At 38.2% G+C, this 26,267-nt stretch overlaps 1 protein-coding gene across 7 annotated transcripts; it reads left to right on the forward strand.

The window, feature by feature from the left end:
- The first annotated feature begins 608 nt into the window (after nucleotides 1-608).
- cxxc5a (CXXC finger protein 5a) lies at nucleotides 609-26,267 on the forward strand. Of its 7 annotated transcripts, none has more exons than XM_079587116.1 (3): nucleotides 609-1,404; nucleotides 13,472-14,503; nucleotides 24,904-26,267. In XM_079587116.1, exons 2-3 carry the CDS (start codon nucleotides 13,697-13,699, stop codon nucleotides 24,943-24,945), a joined length of 849 nt encoding a protein of 282 aa, XP_079443242.1. In that variant the 5' UTR covers nucleotides 609-1,404; nucleotides 13,472-13,696; the 3' UTR covers nucleotides 24,946-26,267. The 7 variants fall into 7 exon arrangements, with proteins under 7 accessions (XP_079443242.1, XP_079443243.1, XP_079443237.1 ...); XM_079587117.1 differs by having other exon boundaries at nucleotides 609-1,178; XM_079587111.1 differs by having other exon boundaries at nucleotides 609-1,174; nucleotides 24,901-26,267.

The raw sequence follows: 26,267 nt of genomic DNA on the forward strand, positions 1-26,267 counted from the left end.
ACAAAATCACATCGATTTTGTGTTTTTTAAATATTATTAATGCAACAATGCTTAATTTAAATTAATAGGATACTATTAAAAAACGTCAGACTACTTACAAGATTTTTCTTTTTTTCAAGAATTTCACATATTTTTTCTTATTTATAATTACAAAACCATAACAATCACAAATTATAAAGATTTTAATCATTTAAAAGTTTTTTTTTTTTTTTTTTTACTTATTAAAAAAACCTGAAATGCATTTTTGGATAACCTCAGATCTGGACAAAAATTAATTGACCCACAATGCATAAAATTTAAATGGCAGCCAATAGATGTCACTAATCTAGTATCGCTGAAGAATTTGCTCTACTGATAGCCAACTAAATCTTAATTCATGCAAAATATATATTAATATTATATTATTTGCATAACAAAGTTTAAATAAGTGCAAAACATGATTGAAACTTGTATTATTCCATACTAATTTATTCCGTTGAATAATAATAAAAATATCTCGAAATGAAAATCAAATAGTAGGATTACTATGTTATGCAGCCACCACGTGCATCCTTCTGACATTGTTTGATGGTAAATATGAATGTGTTGAAGGGAAGTTCAGTCTTAAAGCGGTATGACGACATATCAACTTTTGCTCCTAGAGAGAGAAAAAAATCACAGGCTGCACAGTGCAGAGGGAGACAGAGCCGTCAACACTCTCCGTCCGTTACATTAACCCTCAAATATTTCACAATGTACGTGCACATCGAGAAAAACTCTACACGTTACGCTTCGACATTTAAAACGTAGCCAAAAAGAGGCGCTGCGTAACGCGAAATGTCTTTGTTAATCTGTGTATTTTCCTCAGCGTCTCATCGTCGCCGAAAGTCCAGTTCGGTTTTTACGTGAAGCTCCAAAAATCTATGAAATGTGTTTGCATGTTCTTCTGGATGTAGAGGTGGGATTGCGAGAATCGAAAGGTTGGTGAGCCCACACGCTCAGCTTCCCAGAAAGTACGTTTAGCAATAATTCTCTATTCTCTTCCTCACGCGCACGGCTCGGTCGAAGGCTACATGATTTCTGGAAGTGAAGAATAAGCTTTTTCTCCCTTCTTTTTGCCATCAATCTCAACGACAGGCTTGGAGAAGGGGCGCTCGGACAGTGGAAGCCCTCCCCTCTGCTCGGATCTGCCTTGGTAGGTGCGAATAAAAAAGGGGCCAGTGTTTGCAAATATGCAGATACATAGAAAGGGGGGAATCATACTTTGTTGAAGTCTGCTCAAAGTTGGGATGTCATCTTCCTAACGATCTTGTTGGCTGGGAGAACGGGAGAATGATTGTACCGTACATTGTCAGTCGTGCTGCTGCAGACCGTACACTGGCACCGCAGAGACCCAGGTTTCAGATAATTGAGTCTAGACAAAAGGTATTTTTGTGCTGCTTTAATGTCAAATTGAATTACGATCCGACACATATTTTAGCGACTGGACAATATTGACTCGTTGCCGCAGATTTTTTTGCTTTATTTTCTTATGGAAACACGATTACGCTCCCCAGCCCAGGAAGTATAATATTGCTTTAATTCTATAGAACGCAAGTATTACATTTAATTGACTGAATGTGCAAACTGTGATCGTATTTAAATGCTATGATGGGCTGCAGAAACTTAACACTTTCTTGAATAAGTGCTAGTAAAATTATTATGCCGATGACGTTTATGATAGTTGCTCCAGCATGTAACGACAGGTGGTATTGTAGTTGATGATGCGTTATGTTATAGAGACGCGGAACTTTTGGTCTACCAGCAGCAGCAGCAGCAGCACACCTGTGCATTAATGAAAAACTAAAACCCTGTGGATGTTATTATGACGGTATATTGTTCAATATAAAGGGTTTTTTGAATGTATTTTCAATTGGCTGTTTAGTCGCTCGTGAATTTTGGTGATTAGTGCAACTCATCGCGGTGGGATTAGGCAAAAATGTGCGCTTCATTGTTCACTGAGAGGACATTATCAGGCTGATGTCGCCGCGGAGACTGAGAGCGCGCGGGGATTTACTGCTGCAGTCCGTCAGCGCGCGGCGCTCATGCACGCACTGTTTGTGTGATTGCCAGTCATTAACTTTCGCTATGACGCAAAGAGTTGGAGAAGTTTTCAAGCGCATTTAACTTTGAGCTATGCAAATGCTCAGGGCGCCGCTCGACAAAGTTCACATCTGGCTGAGCGAGCTCTGAAAACATGAATTATTGTCAACGTCCTCTGGATCTCGTGCGCAAGTGTGCTCGTGTGTGCTTGCGTGTGAGAGCGTGCGTGAGTGAGTGAGTGCGTGTGTAATCGTGAAGCGGTGTGAGGAAGAAAGACAGCGGCAGGGGGAGATAGGTGTGTGTGTGTGTCTTGAGGGAGATGTTACGTACCTGAATTGCTCGATATTTGCCTGGCTGCGTGACGTTGCGATGAAATCTGTTATTTTATTCTCCTCTCAGAGGCTTCAGCGCTTTAGTGGCAATGGATTATCCATTACTTCACATTTGTCTTGGAAATTAATTTGACAAATGTTAGAAGTTTAGTGTTCTTGATTTGCTGACTGTAATTTTTTTTTTAAATAAAAAAGTAAACGGATCAATACAACAGATAAACATTGTCAATTAAATTCCCATAATCGATCATTGTATAATTAACATCAATTAATAGATTAATCACGAACCTCTTAAATCGAAGCAGGGGGCGCTACTGGACACACTTAACGACTAGCTGAAACATTCTAAGACTGAACTGAACACTTACAGACTTTTCAACGACTGAAGCAGTTTTAAACACGACTGAACACCGGCTGAACTGTCTTGGTGGGTTTGGGCATGATCAGTCCTAAGTATCAAATTACATTCATAATCGGCCTTTAGTCAAGTGTGTCCCCGGCTTATTTCAACTAAATACTGAATCTCTGAAGACGATGATGTCATGCACATGCGTATTAAGTGTTCAGTCTACTGTGTTTCATTGCCATCTAATGGCCTGGCAGCAGAATACAGGGTTTTTGGTAATTTTCGCAATTCGTATTTCGCGATTTCGATCCATATATAGGGATAATTTTGACAATGGTGTTGCCTGTACGTGCAAAACTCAAAGGAAAAACTTCTCAGTTTTAAGCATAGTGTTAGTTCTGGCAGGTCACGTTAAGCTCACATCAGCTGACTCTCAACTGATCCACATCTACCTATAGGAATATGACACCTATCACCGTATACATATAGAAGCTCCTTCAGTATTATCAGCAGCTATCGTGTTTCTCAGGAGCGAATTACCCTCCTCCATCCCCAGCTCCTCCTCTCGCCCAGTCAGGATTTGGCATTCTGATTCCCCTTGAGTCAGAATAAATTCTTGAATTATGTTGTACTTTAAAATCTTGAATGAAATATATTTGCTTACATTCATGTTGGTTCTGTTCTGTTTACCCCAAGGGGGGTTATTGCTGCTCTTATCCATGCTAGGCTGCATGGATGTGCAGGGAGTTCTCGCCCAGAACGGAACCATACCGCCAATCCAAACTGTATGCTAATTGTCAATCATATTTGATGGAAGGAAGGGTGGAAGGGTGGCATTGCCAATAAAGCACCTAAAAGCTGTCACAAAGAACCGGCAAAAGTAATAATTATGAATATGTAAATATAGCAAGGAGACATTTTAATTTAATTTAATTTTCTGTGTCGGCTGCAAAGATGAAGTTGTCGATGCTGACTCTCGATCTTAGGCTAGTGAACGTGGCAGAGAGAAATGCACATCATACGGATTACATAGTTTTCTTTCATTTTGAATTGTTCTGTTTAAAAGTATGATTTCAAGCGTTCTGTAGATAATAGATATATATTTCTCAGGTCTGTGAGGCAAGTAGGCTATGCTGAGTTTCGGTTCATTTATGATACGAGCTCCAGTTCATGCGCCGGCGCCTCCGTGTCGTCGTGATATATATTATCTGCTTTACTTATTATTTATTAAATCCAGGCAATTGGTTGGTGAAACATTGATTAAAATTAAGATTAGTGCCGATTTCAGAGCGGTCACGACTGTAACCGAGACCTGTCACGTCGGTAACATTGTGTTTTCCTCATAACTGCGAGCACGGAAAATAAAATAAAATGAATATTTTATTTTCTGTGGAGAGCATAGTAGCTTGGAGAGCTTACATTAGTAAGCTACAGGACATCGTCTTTCAAAACATGACCTGCGCGAAAGAGATAAAAAATAAATGCGTCATTGTACCCAGCACTTCTGAAAATGCACTTCCGAATGCGTCTCTGTCCCCAACACGTTTCAAACCAAACTGACGCCCATGAATATATAGTCTTAAATATAAAATGTATAACTACTCTGCATTGGTGATCAGTGACATTTGTGACTTTTTATTTTTGTAACTAGAGAATGATGCACCAATGTGTCGGCCAATAATCAGTATTGGCCGATAAAAGCTATTATTTACACTATCGCCCATGTTTATAAGTCAGGAACAATGTGTCAGACTGCAACTCATACTGTTTGTGAAGAAAATGCATGAACTTAGGGCAAGTTAATGAGACAATAATCCATTAAAAGTAAAAAAAAAAAAGCAACATAAAAGCAGTCTCTATTTGACCCTATGAATCACCCGTAGTTCAAGCCAGGTTAGCCAGGTCCGCAGCTTTTCCCTACACCAAACATTATTTGTAGAGCACCTCCTGTCGAATAATTGGAAAGAGCTTTGTTCTTTGTTACTGCTGATAAGAAACAAAGTCTCAGCTTTCAAATTCTGTCCATTTTATTACACAAATCTTTTCTTCCACCTTAATGCAAGTTACCGGAACGAATCATGTCTCATGTAATCGCTCAATCAGTGTTTCAACCGCGGAAAGACGTCAATAAAACAGCTTGTGATCAATATGTCATATAACGTTTCATCTACCTCAGGAAAGTTATCCAGTGTTCACAGTACGTTAGTTAGCTATCAAAAAACACTAGAGAGGTTATTTACTGTTAGTTATGCATGTTTGGTTGAATACATTTTATGAAAACTACCGTACCCCCATTCAAGCAGACAAACATTTCAGTTTTTGAGAGTAATTATTATTTCTGAAAATATGTACCAGTTGAATATAATCGCTCTGTTGTTCATTTTAACCTCTAATATTATAATAATGTACCAAATGAGAGGGTTCCCTGTATAGTTTACAGCATTAGGTGGGAGAGATTTGTTTTCCTTAAGAAAATCAAACTACCGGTATAGGCAGAGAAATTGAGTATTGGTGCTATATCTCTATTTAAAGTGTAAAAGTCTTGTTCACTGCAGGATTGTAGGGTTGGTATTCAATAGGGGGAGGACCAATTAGTCGCGTGTTTGTCCCTAGGGAGGAGGCACGAGTTCTCTTTACAAACCGCTTCACATGACATATTACCATTAGAGGCCTTGCGAACGTAAATGCATCAATGTAAAATACATTTTGTCAGTTAACATAAATGTTTAAATAGTCTGCTGTGGAGACATACTGAATGTTTCTTCCAATTAATGAATTAATAATAAAAATGTATGTCAATGTGTGTTAATATATTGAAACTGTCACAATAATTGCTCAACACGGCAAATGGAAATGAGAGGAGAAACTGTCTGTGATTTAAAGACTTTACGGATTTACAGGAAGCAAAGTTGAATATTTCCAAACCATCGTCTCAAATTGCTGTTTGGGTGTAATTAGCCATTACTAGACTTCCTTCCTTTTAATGTAGCGATATCAGTCATAAAATTCTCCAGACACATCTTTATGTAGCTATTATCCTGTGCTTTAGTACATTAATGATTCTGCTGAATGTGTGTGTAGCTCATTGCCCCACTACTTCTATACTTTTTGACACACATTGCAGTTTTCCAAATCAATATTATCATATTTATTTAAAACACTTTTTTTTAACCTTCGGCACCTTAATATTTGAGAAATTACTATTTTTGTGAGAGAGGAAAGATGAAGCCCACAATTGTTGTTCTGTTCCATCGTATCATTGTTGTGCGACTAATTGGTTCAATTGATCAGAACATTAGCAGAGTATCACTCTCAAACTTAAACAGTATGAGCTCCGAAAGTATTAGCATCTGCAGAAATTCATCATATCCTGTAACATTATACCATTAACAACATTGATGCCTTTCTGGTCACATAGAGTGTCACAAAAGTGCCCTAGTTAGTATTCACACTACAACCACAAATATCGCTATTTGCTAGCATCAACGCTCTAGCTGTCATTATAGCTGAACAAAAAAACCCATCAATTTATATTTCTCTCAACTTTGCGTGCTTTTCCATGCTGTCTGGTCGGTGTTGCCTTTTCCTGTTCAGCTGTAAGTTTCTTGACCTCTCAACCTCTGTTTGAAAACGAATCCTCTCTTGTCAGTCCAATTCACCAAGGTCGTTGCTCATAATTTCCCTTTGATCAAAGCATAATATCCTCAAAGGCTAATATCTTACATTTGTGACACATTTGGACTTGAAACAAAATAGGATATTGTAGTTTATGTAACCTAATGACAGCTTTAGGAAAAAGCTATTTATATTCCATACTCACTTCTGTTTTTAGATCATATGAGGTAATGTTGCCGTTTGCCGTTACAGCACAGTCCCATTTTGTCCTTTGTTACCCCTACTAACCAGTCAAACATTATTGATTATGAAGAGCAAAGAGGCACTCTAAATCACCGGAGAGCTGAATAGATCAAACTGGTGTATTTTTGGCAATCTCTGACACCAATTTATTATATTACTTTCAGTTTAAGGATGGAACAAAAATGTGCGTGTTGCATTTATACCTGCATTTCGTGTGAAACGACTGACAGAAGCAACCAATGAGTGATTGAACAGCTGAGCCGATTCTGACCATGTGACAGATGAGATCGGGAGGAACTTGTCTGTGAATGATGGTCATGCTTAAGACTTTCAGTCTTTCAGTTGTTTTATTTATTGACTCATCTGACTTCATGCCTTTTTCTCTAATATTTTGGAGCTTTGGCATTCCATATTAGCTATAAATGGGTCATTATGTTTCCTCTACTGAGCTGCTGATTACATGGTTAAGGGTCTGATTACACAAGCTCTTTTTGAATGAATACAAAGCATTACAATCATTCATAACCATGCTTTTGAATAGGGCTAGGTTAATTGCGTTGGGCTCTGACTTGCCATCTTTACAGCGGTGAGTGAGGCATTGTGCTACCGAAAGAAAATAATACAGCGTGTGGCCCGAGGTACGGCATGCACCTCTTAAACCGCAGCACACAATCAGGTGCATTAAAAGTTTCCAACCCCTCAGCTGAGTCTGAAGAACTGTACAACATCTGCTTCAGCGTACTCATCTGCCCCCGTTTTTTTTTTTTTAGCATGGAACCCCAAGAAAAGGACAAAAAATGTCATGACTTCATCATGAATTTTTCCATTCGATTGGCTGCTCTTTTGGACCATAACTACAACAAACAATCAGAGGAACGTGTCCCACCTAATATTCAGGTCCACAAATAATGTTTTTTCAATAACCAATTCTTACAATGCATCTTAAAAAAGGTGTAATGTGATAAAGGGACAAGCGATACATTTTTTAATCTTTCATGTAAATCCTTTCGTTTTTGTCCTAACCAGAGAAGACTGACAGGACATTTTGTCGATCACTTCTAATTAGAGATGCATCTGTTTCAGCCAATAAACAAGACTTTTTTAAAGTTATCATTATTAGTAAAAATGCTAATATACAGTATATATTTGACAATAAATGATATCCAAATGATCATGGGAACCCACATTACCCTACTAAAAGTTGGCATACCTAATTAAAATAACAAAACGTTTACTCAGAGCTTGTAAGATTCTTTATTGAAACTTGTTTCCCCCACTGGATAAAAATAAATAAAAAAGGTAGTCTTGCATAGCCAGACCTTCAGACTGACTGCAGAAGGTCTGGACTCCATTGCACCTTTCATTGACCAATGACCACTCAGAGGCCGTCTAAGTCGGTCTGACTGACATGTAATGCAACCAATCACAATTCCTTTTGTACCGCGTCATGTTTATGGGTGTGAAAATCTAACGTCGATGTCCTTACAATAACTGACCGGTGTGTAAAACTCCTGAATATTTTTAAAGAGTCTATGTTGTAACTGTACAAATTTCACATCCTTTTGAAAATCTAGCGTTAAGTTGATCCTGATAAGCGCTCATTGGCTAAGTTTCCATCCACTTGTCAATAGAATTATCTGAAGTTCGGTAAAAAAAATCATGCAAATAAAGCTGGTGAAAGTGTGTTTCCATCCAACGGCTTTAAAGCGAATAAAAACCTGTGCATAATGACGTCACATGCTGTTTAGTTCTCAAATTGGTATATCGAATTGATTTGAGACATTTTAAGGTGTTTCCATTCATTTTCGCACTGAATCACACAACATTTAAGCCAACGTTTGCGAACAAAGTTTTGCTAGACAAAATGCAATTCATTATTTATTCGGCAAATAACGTTTCCATCAGCATTTATCGCATAAGCCGATCAATATATCGTATATAGCATATATCGATCAAGATAAAATCCGATGAGACCGAACGTATTTCATTTGAGTCGATATTCATGAAATTTTCCATAAGACATTTTTCATTCGATATCACTTATTTCGGATAAAAACGTGTGGATGGAAACATAGCTACTGTCACAGTTGTAAACACGGCGGCTTTTCTGTTCCCTTCTTTTTTCTCTTGAGGGGGTTTGGCATCATGGCATCTGTTTCCAGGCAGACCATTAGAGTATGTGACACACACACACATCTCCCGGACATACTGTAGAATTCAACCAATCAGATGATGACTTCGAAAAAGTTTCAAGTTAAGTGTGCGATATGCGTCAGACTTTCAGCCAGCGGTCCGTGGGTGTGACGTCTGAGGCTGAGACTATAAAAAAGTTATTGTAACTTTTTATATTACAATTCAGACTTTTTGTTCTCGGAATTGTGAGTTTACATCTTGCTATTCTGACTTTTTTTCTCAGGATTGTAATATAAACCCTCAATTGCTAGTTATAATTTCAGAATTACGTGATATAAAATCGCAACTGAGTGTTATAAAGTCAGAATTTCGTCAGTCTTTTTTTCCCTCAGAATTGGACTTTATAACTCGCAATTGCAAGTTTATATCTCGCAATTCTAGCTTCTTTCCTCAGAATTGTGAAATGTAAACTCGCAACCCAAACTCGAAAATTACGAAAAGTACGAATTTGAGAAAAAAGTCAGAATTGTGCCATTCTGACTCTATAAGTGCAATTTTGAGTTTATATCTCACAATTCTGAGAAAAGAAGTGTGAGATAAACAGTAACAATTATCTTTGGCGGAAACAAGTTTCCATATAATGTTTTTTTTGTATTAAGCACACAGGCTTTTTTGTTTTGTTTTATATTGTTTTACATAGGCATATACTGTATCATTTATTTTCTATCATTTTTATAAGAAAGATTGCTTCCTGCAGTTGCACTATTTTTTTTAATTAAAAACAGTTTTCTATGTGAATTTTGTCATTGACATTTGGACTTTTAAGGTGAGCATTTTAGTCAGATTATTCAGTCTTACAAAAGGTAGAATGATATATAATATCTGCGTATATTGTGTGATAAAGTTCTCACATAGAGCATCCATATTTATTTATGTGGCGTTACACTGAGTAACCTTGCCTATTGTGAAAGATCATATGTCCAAAATTTAGCTTCGCAGCTAAACATGAAATATGTTTTTAGATAGTTTCATAGCGTCAGATAGTGAGTTCAGTGTGGGCAGAGACAAATTGCTGATTATTTTAAGTCCTTTACTATTATATGCAAGCATACTGGTCATTGAAACAGCATAGCTAGTGAACAGCGATTACATGTGGCAGAAAAAATATGATACTGTCAAGGAGGAATGAAGGAAATGTTGCAATGACAATCATTTGACTTAATTTGAAAAATCTGAGTTAATTCGACAAAAATGTTGGAAGAACGTGAAGTGCTCGTGTTTGACAGAATGTGGGAGTTACACATTTGTAGATGGATGAGTTGATGAAATCATAGGGTCTGAAGAGGCATGATTTGACACGAGTCCTCAGTGAATACTGTGCAGAGAGAAGCCGGAAGATAGTTTAACTTAAAGGTGGACCTGATGTTGAAGAGGTTACAATGATTGACAGGAACCGGTGTGGAGGCAGCGACAGACAAATTGACTTATTTCAGCTTTTTACGAGACATCAGCAAACACAGGTCATATGTTACAGGAGCAGATGGGGGGGATGCACAAGACAAACTACAGAGAACTGACAATGCGCTTACTAACCATCATACACTGTTTTTGCATTTTATTTACTGTGAGATCAATGGTATCATATATCGCCTAAAGCATCCGGCTCACAGGGAAGCTCTGTGACTGAATTTACTCCTAACGGGGAAAAACGTCTCAAAACAGGAGGAAGCAAATCGATTAATTTATGTCCAGTGGGCTTATTTGCTAAGTCATTTTGTGGGCCCATTTCCATCACCCTAATGGTTACTTTGGGAACAGTAATTAAGCAAGTAGTGCTAACATTGAGCCACCTGTCCCTTGCCTTTTTCTTACCTCATCTGACTGGCCACGCTGCCTCTTTCACACACGTTGTCATTCTTAACAAGACTTTATCAGAACGTTATAAGCTAGTAAGATGTTTTAATGTTTTTGAAACAATATCTTATGCTCAACAAGGCTGCATTTATCTGATCAAAAATAAGGTAAACACTTTTTTAATACACACAAACTGTTTTCTATTTCAATATATTTTCAAATGTAATTTAATTCTGTGATGGAAAAGCCGGATTTTCAGCCGCCTTAGTCCACATCCTTCAGAAATAATTCTTATATGCTGATTTGGTTATTCTGAACAAAACATTTCTTATTATTATCAATGTTGAAAACAGTTGTGCTGCTTAATATTTTTGTGGAAACTGTGATACAGTGATTTTTTGCAGGATTCTTTGATGAATAGAATGTTATAAAAAACATATATTTTAAATATAAATCTTTTGTAATAATGCAAATGTCGTTCACACTTTAGATTATGGTCTAATTCTCACTATTAACTAACTATTAACTAGGACTTTTGCATCAGTAAACCCCTAATTACTGTTTGTTAATAGTTAGCAAGGCAGTTGTTAAGTTTACTTATTGAGTAGTAAAATATGGTATTGCTGAATAAGGCATTAATATGTGTTTTATAAGGACTAATAACAGCCAATATCCTAGTATTATGCATGCTAATAATCAAAGTTAATAGTGAGAAATGGAGCCTACACTAAAGTTTTACCCAAATTACTTTACTATCACATTTGATCAATTTGATGCAATTTTGATATTTAAAAGTAAAAAAAAAAAAAAAAAACTTTTGAATGGTAGTGTACACTGGTCTGGGATTACAGCATATAACTAAACAATAACACAGATAGGAGTGTATATCATGGGGACGGACTACGACACGCTGTTAGGATAACACTTGGTGTGTGGCGGTGTGTGGCCAACTGTTGGCATGGTGCAGCAACCATAAGAGTGGAACGGATTTGAGATGTGCCATATTGCCATTCCAAGCCAGGATAAAAGAGAAACCACGGGCTGTCCATCGCAAGCTAGCATGGTCCGTTAGAGACATGTTTTTCTCCTTAGCTTTGGATGGGAAGTGAGTCATTGCTGCTAATACTGAATAAAAACGCTGCTATGTAATTTCAGCGCTTTTGGGACGTGAAGGTCGGGTGCTTCCATAGTCCCAGCAAGAGATGTGTGCGGCAGGGAAGGTTTGGCAGGCGTGAGGTAAGGCAGCCTGGTGCAGTGTGGCCCCTGGTTTGGGAAGGAGAATGAGAAGAGAGAGAGAGAGAGAGCAAAAGAGAGAAAGAGGCTGGCTGTGGTCCGCTGGCGCCACAGACCCCTGAGCTGGGGAGAATGCGGGGGCTGCGCTCCTGCCTTTGAAGCTTTACCTCCCACTAATTCTGGCCTTCCAATTTCCACACACTGCGTAGATCCCCTCCACCACCCCTCATCCTCTCCTCTCTCCCTCCCTGTCCCTTTGTTTCCCTTATAAGGACTGGCCCGGCCATTTCCTCAGCCTTTCTCAGTGGGGTTGTGTGTGGGTGTTTGTGGATGTCTCTGTTGTGGACAGGGGGCCAGCCAATAAAAAAAACAAGAGTTGAGTTTTTGCTGTTTGGATTCTGTTCTGAGGTAAAATTATGTGTCCGTACGTTTAACAACGTTCTGTCATGTTTCATATTTCATAGTGTGATTGACAACAGGTCATTTTATATTATGTTAGCATATTTTTTCAAGTTTGATGTGATTTTTGAAGTAAATTTCTGTAAGATTTTAAACATTCCATCTGATTAAGTGTTAAAAAATGACTTTGCGCCTACTTAAACTACTTTAATGCATTTAAATTATTCGGGGATAAACACTCTAGGATATAATTAGGCCATCAGGGAGGTAACAGGGTTGACAGTATATATATATATAATAAATAAATAAAACATGGTTGACATTTTAAGATGGGCACCTACTCTCAAATGTACCAAAAGACAAGCAATCGTGCAAAAAAAAAAAAAAAAAAGAGGAGACATTAATTGTCCTTGGAAAGTTCCCTTCTTGAAAGGATGAAGAGTTTTTTGGGGGGATTTATGAAATGGTTTAAAAGACACAAACATTATGGTAACTTGGTTGAAGTATAACATGGGGACTAATACTATACAGAGAGAGAGAGAGAGAGAGAGAGAGAGAGAGAGAGAGAGAGAGAGAGAGAGAGAGAGAGAGAGAGAGAGAGAGAGAGAGAGAGAGAGACTACATAGTATTAACCCTGTACTCCCACTGTTACTGCAGTGAATTAAATAACAGACAGGTGATCAGGTTTGTGCTTGCCCAGCTGACATCAAACTTTTAAAAGTTATCTAAATTACTTTATTCATTAGAAGTTTGACTTGCCAAAAACATTGATTTCTTTGAACAAAAGTTGATGTTATTCATTTTCTATAACACATACGCTGATAAAGAGAAGTTAATGGGTTTGAGTTTAGTGTACAGTATGTTGTACTGTCTTCTGTCTCACGTCAACTTTTACAGAAGCAGTGAGTCTCGCTTTTCTTAAAAGCTAATTGTGAAACAATTATTTCATGGTTTCGTTTTTTGCTTTTTTATTATTCAGGGTGCTTTTTATCACATCGTCTGGCTGTCCTACTGTTAATTTCGGTCTCATTTTTGCTTTTACTCCTTCTACATAGCGTTTGAAGATAAATGTACATATTGATTTCTCTGGCACAGTAGGGGCATCGGTACAGCACTCAATAAAATGTTGGAGCCATGCGAAAGAAAGGTTCTCACTGTTCACAGCCGCTGCTTTTTTGTTGTCAAGGTCTCTTTTAAACATCAGAACGCTTTCAACATCTTTCCGTCTCTCTCTCCTTCTGTCTTTGTGTCTTAGTTTACAGGTTGCCGGCGGAAAGATGTGGATGAGGGCTGAAGTCTAGAGCTGAGGGCATCGGAGTCTGCCTGCCATTGGCCGGCCATTTCGCCCGTTACGGGGAGGCTCCACCCACACCTGGGAACTGAACGGATCTCGAACGCTGCCTGGCTCCTCCCTCGGCAGCCCCCGTCCCCTCCCCAACCCCACCCCCCCCCTCCCGAGCTCACACCCCGGGGCTGGACCATGTCTGGCAGGCAGCCGGAGGGTAGCCGGACACCCAAGGCCCAGGACCAGGACACGGACCAGGACTGCGGGGAGGACAGCCCCGTCATCGAACGCCGCAACCGGAGCGGCATCATCAGCGAGCCCCTCAGCAAGAGCCTGAAGAGGTCTCGCACCCTCTCGCAGTACACCGCCGCATGCCCCCAGACCGCCAACGGACTGAAACACAACGGCCAGGCAAAGAGCCACGCGGCCAAGCCCCAGCCCGCCCAGCAGCAGCCGCAGCAGCCTTCCGCCTCGGCCTTGGTGTCGAGCAAGCTGGACCGGACCCTGGAGCAGGTGTTGGAGGGACAGAATGGCCTGTTGCACTTTGCCCAGGCAGCTGCGCTGCTAAAGCGGGCGGGCATGGAGCACATGCTGCTGCCAGGGGGAATGGGAGTGGGAGTGGGCGGGGGCGAGGTTGGGACGGTTGACCTGGAGGGGACGTCGGTGGCCGACGCGGTCGCGGGTCACACAGACTTCCCGTACGGCGTGGGCGGCGGCTTCCCCTTCAACCCGGGGCTCTTCATCATGACGCCAGCCGGAGTCTTCCTGGCTGACAGCGCACTGCACATGGCCGGCTTGACGGAGTACCCAGTGCAAAGCGAGCTAGCCTCCGCGATTAGCTCCGGAAAGAAGAAAAGGAAACGCTGTGGGATGTGTCCACCTTGCCGGCGCAGGATTAACTGCGAGCAGTGCAGCAGTTGCCGGAACCGCAAGACGGGCCACCAGATCTGCAAGTTCCGCAAGTGCGAGGAGCTCAAGAAGAAGCCGTCTGCTGCACTGGAGGTAAACGATACTGAGACTATGTGAGCTTTATTAATTCCTTTGCTTTTGTTCACTAATATTACTGAGGGAATGTTTTGTGGCCAGAAAGCATAATAACATTTGTTGCTTAAAATTCAGGTGAACTTTGTACTCACTGGCGGTGTTGAGAGAGCCTCTGCTGAGGGTTAGACTGGGAGATGAGGCTTCGGGGTGACAGGTGGCACTGACAGTAGTGGGGGAGGGAGATACGGCCAGACATGCACCATGGGGTTTGTTCTAATCTGCCCCCCACTGCGGCATCACGTCACTCTTCCCACATCATGCCTCTGTGACACTGCTAGGACGCTCCTAAGAGACATGACGCCCTCCGGTGTGGCTGCTTTTATAGGTCCCTGCGTTCATTAGACCGGTTTTACAGAGTGATGCAGTTTGAGAGATGCTGATTTTGTTAAGATCAAGAGTCGTATCGACTTTGATCAACCCGTTGGTATGTTTAAGGATGTAGCGGTGGGCATGATGTGGACGTTTTTGTGTATGTGTGTTTATGTACGACGTAATCCATCTGGCAATAGGGCTGTCATCTGGAGCACCAGGTGTCAGTGACGAACAGCCCACCCCCTACTCTCTCTCATCAGTCCTCCAAACTTCTTACCGAATGTCCAAATTTCAATGGTGTTTAAATTATGGCAGATAAATTTGGCAGATTATTTATTTTGAAGTCATCATGAAATTAAAATAACCCCATTTACTTAATGCACATCCCTGGACTCATTGTAAATGATCAGTGCATGCTATTCCAGAGAAAATGGGAACACTTTACACTACTGTTCGATTTATTAACATTATTTAATGCATTTGGTATAATGAACTATCAATAAACAACCATTTTACAGCATTCATTAGTTACACTAGTTTATATTCAAATATTAGTGCTGTCAAATCGATTAGTTACAATTAATCAATTCTAAAATAAAAGAATCGATAAATTTGTTTATATAATATATGTATATATACAGTGTATACACGCATGCAGTGTATACACGCACAGTGCACACACACACACACACACACACACACACACACACACACACACACACACACACACACACACACACACACACACACACACATATGTATATATTATATATAGGCCTATGTATATATGTATATTTATATGCCTACATATGTTTGTATACACACATATGTATAAATATAATAGTATATATACACACATACATTATATAAACACAAACTTATATGTCAGAACTGGTTAATTGTGATTAATCGGTTTGATAGCACTAATAAATATACTATTGTTCATTGTTAACAATGTTTGTGTTGTGTATACTAAAAAATGTATTAGCTAATGTAAAAAAAAAATACATTAACCTTGATAAAAAAAAAATTCTGTAACCATATTTTTCATTGTTAGTTCATTTTAGCAATTGCATAAATTAGTGTTTACTTAATGAACCTCATTGTAAAGTGTTTCATGTTTGACACTTTTTAAATGTCGTCTCTTATGCTCACCAAGGCTTCGTTTATCAAAAGTACAGTAAAAAGTAAAACCACCAATATTGTGAAATATTATAAAATAACTGTTTTCTAATTTAAAATATCATTCACGTGATCCTTCAGAAATCATTCTAACATGCAGATTTGGTGCCCAAGAAACATTTCGTATTATTGAAAACAGTTAGTGGTGCTTTATATTTTTGTGGAAACCATGATAATAATAATAAAAAATATTTGATGAATAGAAAGTTCAAAAGAACAGCATTTATTTAAAATATAAATCTTTTTGTAACATTATAAATGTATTTACTGTACATTTTTGAGAAACTTTGTGTCCTTGCTGAAAAAAAATATTTGTTTACTTGTTTACTGACACCAAACTTTTGAATAGTGGTGTACCTATTTTTGCATAGTTTTAGCAGACATAGTTTTCATTTTTGGCTTTTCATGATCGCAATGGATGAAATCAAGTCCGCTCTACATTGTGTTCTTGATGAATATCCTGTTTCACTGACATTACAAGTGAAATGGGTTGCGAACAGCATTTCAGATATACTTTAATTTTAACTTATTAATAGAATCACAGCACAAAGCTTTACATTAACTTATTAATATTTTACTATCTCACTGTTTTCACCGCTCTTATTGGTACCAAGATAGTTTGCAGGTCTTACACCTGCAAATTAAGTAAAAAAATAAATAAATCTGATTCATAAACATTCTTAAATATATCGGTAGTTAAATTGTATTGGTAGAGTTGAACAAGAATTGATCGGTTGAGACTCCTGATTCCCTATAGCTATTCATTTGTATCTCCAGTTATTATAATTTTTCTCTCTTCACGATCTCATGTTTGTTTGATGTTTCTGTGCCTTAATATATATTTGGCACTTTTTGGTTAAAACACTATTAAATTAGTTTGAAGGTAGTCATGCCTCCTTTCTGTTGCTATATTCATAGGTCCATTTGCTGTCTTCCACAGGAATAAAACCTTTAAATCAATATTTTTTGGTTGTTTTGTTTGCTGATTACAGACTCATCATTGAAACACCTTTCGTAAGATAAGAATACTAGCGGCCGGGTGATGCTGTGTCACTAACGTTTCAGTCATTAAAAATGGTCTGATAATTCCACGGCACGTCTGCTTCCCCAGCTGTCCAGTCAGTGTGGAGTCAAACAAGGTCACGTCTGATGGCGTCTCAGGGAGCCCCTGTGATTAAAATGTGTCTAAAACATAAAGCGCTGCCGGTTTATGGTTTCTTAAATAGATGTTAATTTGAGCGCCTACCATGATGGGAATAGTTTTGCACTACGCGTCTGAGATGTGCTACACCTGCTGTTTTATTGCTAGTTGAAACAGAACTGTGGAAACCAAATCAAGCGCAAAGTATTGATTCATGTTTCTTTTTTGAAAGTGAATTTGTGGATACAAGTTAAATTGCTAGTTGTTTTGTGTTGTTGGCCATAGATTATTGCTACGTTAGATCCTTTTGGCTAGTTTTACATGTTTGCTAAAAAGAAAATGTGTTAAAGTCTGATTGCTTACATTTTGTAGACCAGGTCATCATACTGTATAATAAAAAATACAGTAACGTACAATACAGTAACATACAGTAATGAGCATTGATTCATGCTGCTTTTTTGAAAATTAATTTGTGAATAGGAATTAAATAACTACCGGTAGCTAAATAAATCACTCTACACTTGGCTAGTTTTGCGTGCTTGATAAAGAAAAATGTGTTAAAGTCGAATTGTTTGAAATTTGTGTAGTTTCTATACACTTTTGTACACAAATCCTCTACAAAACATACTGGGAAATCTAAAAATAAGGATTTCAGTTTATCAGTGTAATGCTTTTGATAGCATTGGCACTGTTTTGGACAGAATTTATACTTATACCCAGCAAAAATAACACTGGTTCTGATTAGATAATAACTTGTCCTGCATGAATCTATTTAGTTGAGACCAAGTTTGTCTAGCTGGTTAAGTAAGTTAAGAAGCCTGGTTGGGACACCAGTACACCAGCATTGCATGATGATCATCAATACAAATATGTTTTGTTTGCTGGTGAACTGGTGTTCCCACCACACTTGTTAACTAGCTTAACCGACAGATTTACCTGGTCAGTGAGTCAGTGTCATCCAGGCCGACTTTCACCAGTACAATTTTGCCATTTTGAATCCCATCATCATTTGATTATGAAATCCAGTTTATCAGCATTTTAACTTAACCAGCAATACTAACTTGGCCAACCAGCTTCATGCAGGCTGACCAGTTTTACTGTTTTAGACCTCTTATCATCTCATTAGCATTAATTACAATATGGAATCAGTCTATTAGGATGTGAGTCTTAACTAGCTTAACCAGACTAGGCTAACTTGGTCAACCATCTTTATGCAGGCTGAGCAGTTTCACCAGTAAAGTTGTATCATTTAGACTGCTTAGCATCTCATCACCATTAATTAAAACATGAATCCCATGCTGATGGATAGGATTTCATAACTAATTTAACCAACCAGACTATTTTTCTCAGCCAGCTTCATGCAGGCAGTGTCACCAGTAACGCTTCCCAGTTTAGACCACTTAACAACATCTCATCACCATTAATTAGAATATGGAGTCCTGTCAATCAGCATGCGATTCTAAACTAACTTTATCAGCAAGACTAACCTGGCCAACAAGCTTCATGCAGGCAGACTACTAGTTGCACCAGTAAAGTTTTCTTGTATAGACTGCTTATCATCTCATCACCATCAAAAAGAAGATGGCGTCTTATCTATCAGCATGGGAGTCTTAACTAGCTTAACCAGCAATACTTTGTATTGTATTGGTGTGTATACGGTAAAGTAACTGCATGTGCTTTGTGTGTGTGTTTAAGAAGGTACAGACAGGGAGTGATCTTGCAGTACTGGGTGTTTTGCAGCTTTCACGGTGCATTGCTGGCATCTCAGAGAGAGCCATAAAAACAGAGGGGAGAGTGAGGGGGGAGGTAGTGTGCAGACCGTCAAGGCCTTTGCCACCTCACACCTCACTGACTGGAGATGTGGGGAATTATTTTAGGAAGCCTGCGTCTGAATGGAAATAAAAGAAGCACGGGAGAATTAGGAGCGTGAGGCTCGCCGGACTAACGTTCACATTCACTCCAAGATCTCAGAGCTGTGTGTGGGACTGCAGGACTGCTTGCTTATTTCAGATGTGTTAATGCACGTAAATGGGTTTGCTTGTTAGTGTTTGTTGGGTATTTAAGTGGGGGGACGGCAGCTTAAGCCAGCCTAAGTTGGTGTACTGGTCTTATCTGGTTTCAGAGGGGTTTTGGCCACTCATCAGCTGGTCAGGATGGAAGTCAGCTGACTGACCAGTTTAAACCTGCAACCACTTACAATGTCTTTTTTTATCAGTACAAGGTTGTGTTTGTGGACAAAAATGGTAAAAAAAAAGAAAAGAAAAGGAAGGAAAGAATAATTAAGATCAAATAGACTTACTATTTATTTATTATAAAGCTACAAAAAGTTTGCTTTAAGGTTAATCTGTAGTATACTGTTAAAAGTGGTGACACATTAAAAATATCTAATCCTAACAATGGCTTTCATTAGTGTAATCGGTAACACTTTACAATAAGGTTCAATAGTTAACATTAGTTCATGTATTAACTAACATTAACTAACAATGAGCAATACATATGTTACTGTTTTTTTTAAATCTTTGTTAACGTTAGTTAATACAAATACAGTCATTCATTGTTCATGTTATTTCACATTACATTAACTAATGTTAACAAGATTTTAATAATGTATTAGTAAATGTTGAAACTAACATTAACAAAGATTAATAAATGCTGTTTACGTGCAGGTAATTATTGTTCATGGTAACTAATTTAGTTAACTAATGAACCTTATTGTAAAGTGTTACCGTGTAATCTAATGTAGTGAATTTTATTTAATGACATTCAGTAATAGCTTAATATTTTGGACTCAAATAAATACACTTATTAATTGAATTGACCAGCACAATTTTTACCTGACAATTATAATAGGCTTTATGGGACAAATGTGTACCCAGAAGTGAGCTAAACCTGACCACATCTCCCAAAACCTCCCTTTGGGGATGTCCTCATTTGTAAAAACAGTATAAAAGTCAAGTAAATAACGCTTTTTTTTTTGTTTGTTTTTTTATGTAGAATGTTCTTGTTAGGGTTAGTTTTAGGGTGTGTATTTATAACTAGCTTTATATATAAACCATATATGTCTATGCAATGCCATTTACATGGCTAAGTAAACGTGTGTTTGTGTGTCTCATGACAGTCTCATTAAAGAGTGAAGGGTTGATTTGAGATGATGGTGGTATCAGTGCTCTGAAAGAGGGAGATGGTCTCGCCTCGTCTTGGTATGCGCACACAGAGAGAAGCTGTCACCCTGCACCACTATCTGACACCCCGACACACACACATTCACACACTCACTCACACACACACACACACACACACACACAGCAAAGGTATACATGACCGCAGGGCTGCATACCGCACACACATAAAGACATGGAAAGCAACGGGCAGATTTTTGGCTTTCTGAAAAAGGGTCCAGGGTCAAAATCTTATATCACTGCATGATAAATTCTACAGTGAATCACATTATTGGTTTAGGTTAGAATTTAGTTATTTTTGCTGTAAATTCAACGAAACAGTATATGTATATTAAATACACTGTAAAAAGTGATCATTTGACTTGAGGAAACCTGTTGAGAAAACACACTTCATGTGTAATTGAAAAAAATAAGTTGTGTGGAATTGTCAAGTTCACATAACTTAATTTAAAAAAAAGTTGATTTACTTAATAATTTTAAGGCAATGGGTTTCCTCACTTTTTTAAGTTAAGTCAACTGATCACTTTTTAAAAGGTAATGCTTTTTTGACATATATTTGAGTGAAATAATATCTTTTAATAATGAAAGCAACTTTGATGGAAAAATCTAAATCTAACCTTCAATCCGCAAATTTTAGCTCAGGCTATCGAACGGAAACACTGAAACTGCTCTCTTGTCCCCTCAGGTCAGTAATACAGCGCCAGTGTATCACTGACCTGTGAAAACTGAGCCCTCAGCAGATTGGAGCAGTAACTTATTCATAGGAAAATCAATAAACAGAGATTAAGTTGGTGGATCTTTTGGTTGACACCTTCAGGAATGATGACCTTGGAAACGCATGTTACAGAGGGTTAAAGGTCGTGGGTCAGGCGGCATAATGGTCGTCTGTGAGCTAGGCTTCTGAAAGAGGATTGGGCGTTAGGGTCACTTCTGGTGGGGTAGTCACAAGCTAAAGGTCACAACCAGTGAATTCTCAGGGGCTCGTGTGCAAGACACACCCACAGTGTTGTGTTTGAATTTCACATGTGGGCAGCAGTGGGCTCTTTGCATTGTTTCGAAATGAGTGTTTACTCAAATTTAGGTCTCAAAATTAAACAGGAGCAGGAAATGCAACAAGCTAGTCTCATGGATTTTTTGAGCAAGTATCAGATCTTTGGTAACACTTAACAATGAGGTCTCTTTTGTTAACAGTAGATAATGTATTAACTAACATTAACGTACAGTGAGCAATATATTCGTACATCATTTATTAACTTTTTTTAATGTCAGTTATGATTAGTACACAGTGCATTAACTATATTAACTTTTAATCTTAAAAAATTATTAGTTAATGTAGAGATTAACATTAACATTGTTTGTTCATGTTAACTAATGTAATAAACTAATGTAGCTAATAAAATCGTGTTGTAAAGTGTATTTTTAGTTAAAAAAATAAAAATCGTCAGAAAAAAGTGATTATGTATTTATTATTAGTTATAAATAACTATAATGTAACTCCATGGCAAGTTATAATGTTACAAAATGTTATTTCAGATGAATGCTGGTCTTTTGAACTTTCTATTCATCAAAGAATTCTGAAAAAATGTATCATGGTTTTCACAAAAATATTAAACATTGTTTTCAACATTGATAATATATATATATATTTTTAAATGTTTTTTTTTTTTTTATCACCAAATCAGCATATTAGAATGATTTCTGAAGGATCATGTGACACTAAAGACTGGAGTAATGATGCTGAAAATTCAGCTTTGCCATGTTTCAAACCGTCTATTTTGTATCTCAGAAAGCTTCAGTGAGGTTAAGATATGCCATTGTCTTGTTGTAACTCTCAAATAAGTATAAAGACATATAGCACATACATGCTGGGCAATATAGTGCATTTAAAACTATGTTTATTAATATACTTTTGCATTGAATGAAACTTAGCCCATCTTCGATCCGTTTTCACTGAGCTTGTGTAATGCATTCTGGGATTGTCTTCTCCATAAAGAAAAATTGGTCACACTTTTTATTAGGTGTCTTTAACTACTATGTACTTACAACAAAATGACAATGTACTTATTGTGTCAATGTTGTTTTGCTATTGAGGTGGGATACAAGTAGTTAGGGACAGGTCTAATGTTATGGGTAAGTTTAAGGAGTAAGGAAAAGGTCAATAGTGATGTTACAGAAATTATAGAAATTGTAATTATATGCAGGTATTTTTAAAATATAAGTACAATAAAAAACATCTATGTATACACAGTAAGTGCATTGTATCAAATGATTAATATAAGTGTTAGTACATGGTAGTTAAGGGCTCCTAATATAACATGAGATTGAAAATTGCCTTGCATTTTGGTGTCTGACATGCTATATTCTTACTCAGCCACAAGAGGTTATTGTATTTACAAAATAAGGATCACACACCCTCTAAAGTAAAGAAAATTACTTCTAAAAATATGTTGTCTCCTCCAATAAATACTTCGGCATTCTTGATTTACAACATGATATTAGGAAGTGCTAAACCATTAAAGTGTTCAGAGTTAACATCTGCCCAGCTGTTGTCGTGGGATCACTCTAGTTTAGTGCCTCAAGTCTGGCCCATATGTTTCTATGTGTTTGAGCGTTCAAACGTTGTCTGTCTTAGTTCAACACTTGAATGATATTGAGTGTGAGTGTGTGGGCTGCATGGTGCACATGTGACCATGTGAGCGGGGATGTGTTTGGCGCCCATGGCTCGGACTATTGCTGGCGAACGTGTGAGATTCTGTGCCGCAGTAGCATTGCACTGTTGGGGGGGGGGGGGTTGAGGGGGGGTGAACTACGTCTGTCCTGCAATGTCTAAGCTTCAGCCCCCTTCAACTTTAACGTCGTCTCACAAGGCTTCTTGCTTTTCCTCAGCTGGCCCGTTCTCAGTGCCCACCTGAGTCCCGCTGCAGATGCCAAACCGACAGACGTGCAGCACAGAACGAATACAGAGAGAGAGGGAGATATAAAGAGGCCATAGCGAGAGCAGTGTGGTGGGCGCTCGACGTGACTGCGTGGTGACTAAATAATGAATGTGGCGTATCGGGTTTCACGTGGAGCCAGGGCCATGGCCCATGGCTGGAGAGGAGGAGGGGGCAGGAAAGACAGAACAGGGAAGGAAAGGGGGAGAAGGAGGAATTAGATGAATCACACTGCCTCAGAGGAGAGCAAAAGGATGTGAAACAACCAATGTCTGTGTATTTCAGTATTTTCAACTGGAACTATTTTCTGATAGCAGAAATTTTGAATTAAACAACATCATTTTGTTAATGTGAAGGCTTGTCGAAAGCTTGTCCTGTGTTTAAGCAGGAGATATCGAAGACCTCGTCTCCTTTAGTTAGGCTCCCCTGCATCCAAATGTGCAGTCTTCTCTAGGTGAAAAACAGTATTTGAGGAGAGTAGTATGTCTGAATTAGTTGTATTCCTCAAATAGTAGGCGAAAAATACTTGATGGCCTACAACTTCCGGTGAGATTCTGAAGTGTGCATCCAATGGACACTTTACTATCCCATGAGGCGGCAAGAGAGGATTTGTAAAAGGCACAACTGACTCTGTAGGTCACATGACTAAAAGTGAAAACATAGCAGATATAGTATGTCCAGGTTTTGTTCATACTACACACTTTTGTACTATTATAGACTGACTTTAAGTTGCAAAGTTTATACCTACTCCGTATGCGATTTCAGAAGCGATTTTGTGAGAAACAATTTCCTAAATGCTAGTCAGATGCAGATGATATTAGGAGGCGGGGCATTTCGTTCCAGAGAGCATTTGATTGGATAAAAATCTGTGTAGTGCTGGATGAGTCATCAATATTTTTGCATGCGAGTATTCCAGTGTGTCGTTCTTGTTGTGTCCATGATGTGCAAATAACATTACGGAAAGAAGTTACACAAGGGCAGTCTTACACAAGAATAGTCAAAAGTGGAGCCTAAGAAATAAGAAAATACTGGGGGCTCGTCCGGGATATTCCTACGGGACCGAAAATAATCTGACTTCATTAATCGTCAACAATATTTTTGTTCCATTTTTTAAAAAGAGAAAGCTGATGCTGTGTCTGAAATTGCGTAGATACTACATTTGAATTTACTTCACAACCTTTAAAAAGCATGCTCTGTATAGTATGAATATGGATGTTCTGATGTACTACATCCACAATGTTGTTGTTGTCACATGACCTACCAGGAGTTGCGTTGTGTTGCTTCATTGCCATTCATAAAGAGTCCATTGAATGCACATTTTAGAAACTCGGTGTTAGTAGGTCATCTGGAGACTTTCTGCCTACTGTTTTTTTACTGTTTTGGCATACTGTTTTTTATCACATACAAAAGATTAGGGAAATATTCGATTTCTGAAAAGTTTCTTATGCATACGTAGAACACTTGGACTAAAAGCCACAAGATGCTAATTCTTTCCCCAGGGTCTTTAACATATCTACATCTGTATGTGTTTTTCATCCAAACCGCAGTCTACTAAATGCACCCCATTTCTGCCCCCCCTCCCCCCATTTGTTTTTCTCTTTCTCTAAGAAGGTAATGCTGCCGACGGGCGCGGCGTTCCGGTGGTTCCAGTAGGACTGTGACCTTTGACCTCCACCCAAAGCTCTGCCATCAAGTGCAATGCCAACTCTCGCTTGGATCATCTCGGGCAACAACACTGGCTGACAAACACAAACTATGTGAAAAAAAGAAAGAAATACAAGACAACTATAAAAAAAAAACTTCATCACAAGATACAGAACAATAAAACAACAATACAAAAGAATCAAACGAGTAATGGATGCACCTACTTATTCCTTGAACCAAAAATTAAACATAAATAAAAATATCTATGGCAACTTTCATTCCCTTTTATATGTTTCCATTTTGGTACCTTTTTGTCCCTTTTCCAGCAGATTTTTTCTGTGGCTTAGACATGGAACTGTTCATTGACAAACAGAAATGGCGGACTCAGTGTGGACAATCAACAAAATTTCTGTGTTTGGTGTTAATGTTGTTCACGTGTGGAAAGATACAGTACTTGTGTAGAGAATGTAAATTTTACGGCTATATTTTAAAATTAGTGGCTAATGGCAAGCACTATTGTAATTTAGGACCATTGTTCTTACTGAAAAAACTGTATTTTATGATTGTTTCTTTTTTTTTTTTTAGTTTGATTTCAATTTATAGTTTCAAAAACTGATCATTGTTTGTCTTTCAAGGGAAAAGTAAATATTCCAAAATCTACAAATCCAGTTTTCTGAATAAAGAAATATGCATCATCAAAAACCCTAATCTGATGACAACGTAATTGGAAGATAACATTTTCATTGTTTATGTAGCGTTGTTACTACTGGATGCTCCAAACTTTAAATATTTCAGTTTGTTTTACTGTATACTGGCAGCCTTTTGTTATATTATGTCAGATTACATCATATCATGTCACGTAATGTCACGTTGAATCACGTTCCACGTGATGTTACGTTCTATTACGGATCGTCACATTATTGTTCTCAGTGTACAAGTCCGAATTTTTACGGAGCCCTCCACAGCACTTGCTCGGCTCAATCAAACGCACTGAACGATTTAACTTTTGTTTTGTTTTGTTTTGTTTTCATGACATTGCCGGTAGCTACATCTTTTTAAAAAAAAGCAGCAATGTTTGTATTGGATTAGAACTATGGACTGGTTTTGTGAATAAAAACAAATGCATGTATTTGTGTCGAAAATTTACAGCTCTGACGTCTGTCTATTTGCATGTTTTTTAAGAAACCGCTACAAACGTACAAAAAAAAAAGTATAACAATATGGAAATGTTCGCAGAATCCTCTAGGTTGTTCCCTTTTCCATTCAAACAGTAAAATAAAAAGCAATGGGACAAGATATGTCATATTGAGATGCGATAAATATGTTTTATC

This window comes from Phoxinus phoxinus (assembly GCF_949152265.1).
Source record: "Phoxinus phoxinus genome assembly, chromosome: 17".
In the NCBI taxonomy this organism is placed as follows: domain Eukaryota; kingdom Metazoa; phylum Chordata; class Actinopteri; order Cypriniformes; family Leuciscidae; genus Phoxinus; species Phoxinus phoxinus.